Raw genomic sequence first — 8,237 nt, 5'->3', positions numbered from 1 at the left:
AATATAGGAGCAAGTCACAAACAATGAATTATGGCCGCACCTTTTTTTCACTCCTAAATATTCAATTTGAAGTTCATTTGGAATATCAATTTTTGATGAAGCAAATTTCGAAGAAACAGCAATTAGGACGCCGCCACCAGATTTCTTCAAACCATTTGTGCGGTCACATCTATAAATTTGGTACTTGTCGCATAAGATTTCAGTATTTGAGATATTACTTTGAAGCCAGGTTTCAGTAAATATAATCAAATCATAATCAAAGCCAAAGCTATCCGTATATAGGTTGCATAATTTTGTGTTAAGTCCCCTAACATTCTGATAAACTAAAGTAAAATTTGTATCAGACAGGGTTTTATTCAGTTTTTTGATTGCTCAACGGGACGTGCAGGTAAACGGGCAACTCTATCTCTAAAAACAAATTCATGCACCACAGCTCTGTAAGGCCAAAATTCCGGATTGACCACTGTGTCAAAAATGTCCTCAGGTACGAAAATTTTAAATGACGACTTGTTCCTCCTCTCTACAAATTGCAGTTTAGATACCTTAATGTCTACATTTGTATTCAGTTTTGATTTTATGTAGAAATGAATATCATCCTCAGTTGTTTCTGGAGCAAAACGGGCAGCAAATATGGTTTTCATTGGGGGTAAGACCCTTAAAGGTTTTGGAGCTGAACCAGCAGGCGATTGATTTGTAGGTGTATTAAAAGGAGAAAAGAATGCATTAGTATCAGTTAACACAGTAGCTGGTGCCACTACTGTTCCAGTGTTCAGTGAATTCGAATGCGACGGGGTAATAATAATAGGTGGAATAGGTAAAGGTACAGTTTCAGCGTTGTTAGTAGGAATGACAACAGTCTCTGAATCCTGAATATTATTATTGGCGTTAACTAGTGTCGGAGAAATTGTTTCAATCTCATTGTTAGATGAATTCTTGTTAGATTTAGATTTCTTCCTTTTTCTGGAATTTTCAGTTGGTGATTGTAACACTATGTCCAAGTTTGAAGAATTATCAAGAAGATTCTTATATTTTTTAAAGCGATCTGAGATCAAATCAAAATCCCTCAAAATATCATCAAGTCTGGCTCTACAGTTTTTAAAAAAGGTAAAAAACTCGCCATCAATATGTTTGCACTTTTCACAGCACCACCGCAGACCCTTATCTTCACGTAAGTTGTCAATTGTGCGTGCTGCTAATTGCGCACATTTTGAATGGTAACTTGTTGAACAAATCCAGCACGAAATCATTTGTTCATCCAATTTAGTGATACGACACGACGGTATAGGGCAAGCCATTTTTCAATTTTTCTTAATATGACAAAGACAAGAATGTGGATGCAAATATAGTTAGCTGCAACGATTTCCCGGAATAAGATGAGGTGATCATGGCGAAACACAACATAAGTTAGCTGCATTGGATTCCTGGAATTACATCAGGTGATTGTTGGCAAGTGCATAGTTTTTAAGCACTTATGAAATTGTAGCAATTATTGAAATCAGTTCTACTTTTGAGTTTAATAAATAAAGACGGAGTTCGCTCCAAATAAAAAAAAGATTGATTCTTTTTTTTTAAATTAAATTAAACAAAAAAAGTTAATTTATGTCTGTGAGCGGTTATTGTTGTTGTTACAGTTTTTAATATGGTCTCATCCATTTTGTTCTATGATTGCGTAGTTCAACTTGTAGCCAGATCAAGGAACTCTGCGACAAGGATGTCCAGAGTGATCTGGTGGTGCGACGGGTAGGCTTAGCTGGGCAAGCAAAACGGTGACGAGTGTCATGTGACCCTTGATTGCAGATGGGACACACGTCAGCTACGCTGCTATCAATCACTGATAAGTATGAATTGAGGCGGCTGCACTTGCCTGATCTTAGTTGGGCCAAAACTACCTTGGTCTGACGTGGGAGGTCTCTTTCCTTCGATGCTATGGGCGGCGGTCGGACTCCGAGAACTGGATTAACCTTGTAGCTTCTCACCGCTTCAGCTACAGTATCCTCATGAATCCTCTTCAGACCTGTCTGGTATGCTGCCTGATCTAGAGGCTCTCTTTTGTAACGCTGGATCTCGGGCTGTAGAAGGTGAAGATCAACCCTTACATTCCTAGGAGGTTGTCTATCCACAAGAGGTTGTCTATCCACAAGATGGTGATTCGGATGACAACTTCGATGGCAACCCAAGAGGTACTGCTTTGACAACATGTACCTAATTGTGTCGACGCACTGGGATGATCTTGGTCTACGCATAAAGGTGATCCAGGGATGATCTTGGTCTACGCATAAACAGTGCCGGAGATATCACCCCGCCCTGGGGAACTCCCTGTTTAAATCTTCGGGGTTTTGACTTCTTGTCCCTGAATTCCACGTACGACTGGCGTCCACACATATAATTCAGAACCCAACGATTCGTTCCTGCCGGTAGGGACGTATGCCCATAGTGTGGCATGGTCACTTTTATGAACAATTACCTTATAAAACCTAAGTTTATATTCTCTTAAAATATAAACTGTTTTATCAATTCCAATATTTGCTTTACGTAAATATGAATTGATATGTTATTTTGTTTTCTTTTAAGTTGTGCAAGAAAAAGTCCCAACTCAAAAATTCAAACCCAAAAAGCCCTAAGTCATACAAATTAATTAAAAATGTAAATATTAAAAAAAATTATTATAATTTTGAATTTGTCTGATGTTAATAATAAAAACTGCATTTTAAATGTTTTTGTATCTGGTGTGTTCCTTATTTTATTAAGTTTTTTCCTCCTCCTGTAAACTTCGTTTTTCATGAGTTAGGGCCTTTGTATATTAAGGTAACGATATATATATATATATATATATATATATATATATATATATATATATATATATATATATATATATATATATATATATATATATATATATATATATATATATATATATATATATATATATATATATATATTTACAACTGAGTTGTAAATATACTCCCTTGTAAAGAAGTTCACTGTTCTTTAAATTTAAATTAATTTCCCTGAAGACGAGCATCGGAGATGTCTCGAAATATTGGAAAATTTTAAATATAAAAATACAACTCAAAAAACAACAACATCTGTTTTTATTCACATGACCTCAAGCCGAACTAAGCAAATATAATTATTGTTCATATTTTTAAATCCAAGAGAAAGAATTGTATATCCATTACATAAACATAAAATTGAACAGAATCAAGAATCCAGAGGGCGAGAAAAGCCACGGTAGCTTTGTACTCGTGCAAAAAGGCATTAGGGAAAAAGTGGGGACTAAGACCAAAAATTGTGCATTGGCTATACACGGCAGTGGTTAGACCTATAATGCTATATGGTGTTGTAGTCTGGTGGCCGGCACTTCAGAAACCGACTTGTTTAGATAAAGTTCAGCGTATGGCGAGCTTATGTATCTCAGGCGCATTTAGGAAGACAGGAACAGACTCCCTTAATGTCATGCTACATCTATTGCCTTTAGACATTTTGGCCAAACAGTCAGCTGCAACAACGGCTGTGCGGTTGCGCGAGCTATCGCTGTGGTCGGAAAAAATGTACGGTCATAGTTCGGTCCTCAAAGTAATGCCAGATGTGCCTAACGTAGTGGATTACACCCTGGCAAAACCACTTTTCGACAAAAAGTTTGAAACTCTTATTCGTGTACACAGACCCCGGGGAATAAAAGATATATAGATTTCTATACTGATGGCTCCAAATTGAATGGACAAGTGGGGTTCGGAGTATATTCTAAAGATCTGGAAATTCGAATAGCGAAAAGATTACCTAATCACTGTAGTGTTTTTCAGGCTGAAATATTGGCAATAAGAGAGGTGGTGAATTGGCTGAGAAGTAATGTTCCAACAAATATTGGCATTAATATATACCCAGACAGTCAACCTGCAATAAAATCCTTGGACTCTGTGTTCCTTAACTCAAAAACGGCCATAGACTGCCGCAAATCTCTCAACGAGATGGCTGAGCAGTACAATATTCACCTAATATGGGTGCCTGGCCATAGGAACATACCGGGGAACTGTGAAGCAGATGTGTTAGCAAGGCTAGGAACTACCTTACATATTCCAGGGGAACTAGAATCTGTTGGTATGCCTCTGGCCACCTGCAAGCTCTTACTGCGTGAGAAGGCTGTTATGATGGCCAATATTCGATGGGAAAATTGCAAGGGTTGTAACGACACCAAGCAAATATGGCCCCATTTAACTTAAACCGCACACTAGATATGCTAGTGTTCTCAAGGCGTCAGATAGCACTCCTAATATCTGCTATAACGGGTCGCTGCCTGATAGGCGAATTTGCAAAAACTATAGGTGCGAAGTATAATGACTATTGTATAAGCTGTCATGACGTGGAGGAAAAGGAATCAATTAAACACCTCTTGTGTGAGTGTCCCGCTTTTTGTGTAAGGCGTAAGCGAATTTTAGGAGCATATAGCTTTAGATTACTGGCTGACCTGGAAAACGTTAACTTAAGCAGTTTGTTAATGTTTTTGGAGCAATCTGGTTGGTTCCACAAAAGTAAATAATAGAGGAGGTTCAGTGGTTAAGACTAGAAGTGCCCATATGTAATAGGTACTTTTAGTTAAATGTGGTATCACAATGGACTGAATAGTCTAAGTGAGCCTGATACATCGGGCTGCCACATAACCTAACCTAGATATAGCTCCCATATATATCTTTCGTCCGATTTGCACTTATATGGCTTCAAAAGCCATAATTTTGCGCTGATTTGATTTAAAATTTGCACAAAGTGTACGTTTTATAATATGGTTAACTGTGCCAAATTTGGTTGAAATACGTTCAGATTTAGATATAGCTCCCATATATACCTTTCGTCCGATTTGGACTTATATGGCCTCAAAAGCCAGAATTTTACCCTGATTTGCTTCAAATTTAGCACCAGGAGTACGTTTAATAATATTGTTAACTGTGCCAAATTTGGTTAAAATCGGTTCAGATTTAGATATAGCTCCCATGTATATCTTTCGTCCGATTTGCACTTATATGGCTTCAAAAGCCAGAATTTTGCTTTAATTTGATTCAAAATTTGCACAAAGTGTACGTTTAATAATATGGTTAACTGTGCCAAATTTGGTTGAAATCGGTTCAGATTTAGACATGGCTCCCATATATACCTTTCGTCCGATTTGAACTTATATGGCCTCAAAAGCCAGAATTTTACACTGATTTGCTTCAAATTTTGCAAAAGGAGTGCGTTTAATAGTATGGTTAACTGTGCCAAATTTGTTTGAACTCGGTTCAGATTTAGATATAGCTCCCATATATATATTTCGTCCGATTTGCACAAAAGCCAGAGTTGAAGCCTGATTTGCTTCAAATTTTGTAAATATACGACAGATTTGGGTAGAATGTTTCATATTTTAGACCCATTTTCAATGGGAGTTTCCTTCAGTTGACTCGATAGTTTCCACAGAGAATATATTTAATATGCTTTTTGATTTAATTGGTTCAGATTTCGTAGTCATATTTCACACTGTAATACCACACTTTCCACAAAACGGTCGAGTTATAAATAAACTAGGCCAAATAATATATCACAACCCACAATTGACCACATATAATGCCCAACAAATTTGAAGCAGCTGAAATGGTAACACAAATTTTTGGTCTACATAGTGGTGAAGGGTATAATATAGTCGGCCCCGCCCGACTTTAGACTTTACTTACTTGTTTTTTAGTAACATAGTGTACCATTCCAGGGCATTAGCCGACTTAAATTTTAAGTCTATAGATTATAAATTTTGTTCAGATGGAGTCAGATTTAAATGCATGTATTTGGGACAAAAACCTTTATATATAGCACCCAACACATTTGACGGATTTGATATAGTATCGAAAATGACGACTTACTAAGTGGTGCAGGGTATAATATAGTCGGCCCCGCCAGACTTTAGACTTTCCTTAAACTGTATTCACATTTCACAATTGCTTACCTTCAACAAATGTAAACTGTGTTCCATGTTTACAATACCGCAAAACACCATCGCAGGTAATTCCAAATGCATTCCTTTACCGCATGGCCATTTGTTGTTGCACATATTATTTTTTCGACCCTTTTGTCTGACTTGTTATTATATTCAAAATATTTATACACCATTTCGAACGCAGCAGACAGAATGTCGCCAATCATGTTTTTCAATTTACGGAAAAATAAAAACCCAACCGTTCGTTACGAGTTACTTCCACAGACTGATCTCTCCATCACGTGTTGTTGAAAAAATACATATTCTCGTTGTCTCTTTCTCCATCGCTCAAAATTATTCAATTTCAATCACAAAGGTGATTGAATCAATCACATGTTTAATTGGGAACGGAAAATTTTTCAATCACGTTTGTAATTGAAAATTATTTCCGAATTGATTAACAAATTAATTGAATCAATTAATATTTTAATTGGAAATGGAACAAATATCAATCATTTTTTTAATTGGATTTTATTCGGATTTGATAAAATAATTAATTTAATCAATTAACATAGTAATTGAATCCGTATCCAAATTCAATTAAGTGTTTAATTGAAAAAAATTCGGTGACAATTTTTGTGTGTATGGGGGCTATACCAAAACATGGACCGATACTAACCGTTTTTGGCACACCTCTTTATGGTCCTAAAATACCTCTAGATTTCAAATTTCAGGCAAAGTGGGTAAAAACTACGGATTCTAGAAGCCCAAGAAGTAAAATCTGGAGATCGGTCTATATGGGGCCTATACCAAAACATGGACCGATACTCACCATTTTTTGCACATCTTTTATCTTTATGGTCCTAAAGTACCTTTAGACTTCCAATTTCAGGCGAATTGGATAAAAACTACGGTTTCTATAAGCCCAAAACTCCAAATCAGGAGGTTTTATATGGGCACTATATCAAAACCTGGACCGATAAAGCACTTCTTCGAACTTGACCTGCCTGCAGACAAACGCCGAGTTTGTGCAAAATTTCAGCACGATTGCTTCATTACTGAAGACAGACACACAGCCAGACAGACGAACATGGTTATATCGTCATAGAATTTCTCCCTGATGAAGAATATATGTACTTTATACGAGTATAGTCGGAAATCGATATTTCTATGTGTTACAAACGGAATGACAAACTTATTATACCCACGTCACCATTCTATGGTGGTGGGTATAAAAAATTTATTATTGAATTTTTGTATGGCAGGAACACGAACCACCGACCGACTGCTCCTGCTAGCACCGTAGACTCCCAATGTCCTTGTCATATGACTAGGTTAGGTTAGGTGGCAGCTCGATGTATCAGGCTCACTTAGACTATTCAGTCAATTGTGATACCACATTGGTGAACTTCTCTCTGTAGGTCATATGACTAGTTATGAGCTAAATCCTTATTTTGCTTTGGACAGACGTCTCTATGAGGGTGTTTTCGAACACGGATCAATGTTCTTTACAATGACCAAAATTCTTGAAAATGACGCCTAAGCAACGAAATATATTGGTGTTGCGAGAGGTCTACTGTGTGAATTGCCTTGATAGTATAAGCGTAGGAAGGCCTCTGGGGAGGGAGCTTAGACCCCCCAGAAAAATTTTAGCCCTATTTAAAACTACACACAAAAAAATTTTTTTCTGATTCAATCACCAAATTAATTGATCCAATTAATTTTTTAATTGAAATGTCTTCAATCACGAAAATGATAGTTCAATCACAGTTTTAATTGGGCATAGAAAAAATTCTTCATTAAAAAATTAGTTGATTTTTTCAGCAAATTTCAATTAATTTTTTAACTGATTCAATTAAAAATTTAATTGATGTTGATTGCAAAACTAAATTAATTTATTAATTAAAAAAGGTAACTATTTTTAATTACTTTCTGAATTGGCTTATTATTTGGATTAACAAATTAAAAATTAATTAAAAATTTTAAAATTTTCAATCATTGACTTAATTAACTTAATGTTTCTATCATGATTAAAAAGTTAATTGTATCAATTAATTTATTAATTGAAAAAAATTTCAACTTCAATTAACTTTTTAATTGGAAATATTTTGGTGATATATTTTTCTGTGTATTTACGACTTTGCATTGTGATAGCTGTTGCCGATGGCAATATATAATTTTATTTCTTAACATTCTCTTCTAAATTGTAAGTTAGTTTCTTTATTATAAGATTAATTAAAAAATGTTGTGATATTTCCCCGAAGAAATTTTTTTTTTATGATTTTTAATGCATTATTATGCT

At 35.6% G+C, this 8,237-nt stretch overlaps 1 protein-coding gene across 1 annotated transcript; it reads right to left on the bottom strand.

The window, feature by feature from the left end:
- Window positions 1–356: 356 nt before the first annotated feature.
- LOC142224816 (uncharacterized) lies at window positions 357–1,295 on the bottom strand. The gene has a single exon (XM_075294599.1). The coding sequence runs from the start codon at window positions 1,293–1,295 to the stop codon at window positions 357–359; it is 939 nt and encodes a 312-aa protein (XP_075150714.1).
- Between the last annotated feature and the right edge of the window lie 6,942 nt (window positions 1,296–8,237).

The sequence above is a fragment of the Haematobia irritans genome, chromosome 2 (assembly GCF_050003625.1).
Source record: "Haematobia irritans isolate KBUSLIRL chromosome 2, ASM5000362v1, whole genome shotgun sequence".
NCBI lineage: Eukaryota > Metazoa > Arthropoda > Insecta > Diptera > Muscidae > Haematobia > Haematobia irritans.
The sequence above is the reverse complement of the archived record's forward strand: the minus strand, read 5'-3'. Positions and strand labels throughout refer to the sequence as shown.

Excerpts from the sequence above, each read along its gene's own strand:
- LOC142224816 (XM_075294599.1), bottom strand. The coding sequence starts at position 1,295 with ATGGCTTGCCCTATACCGTCGTGTCGTATCACTAAATTGGATGAACAA.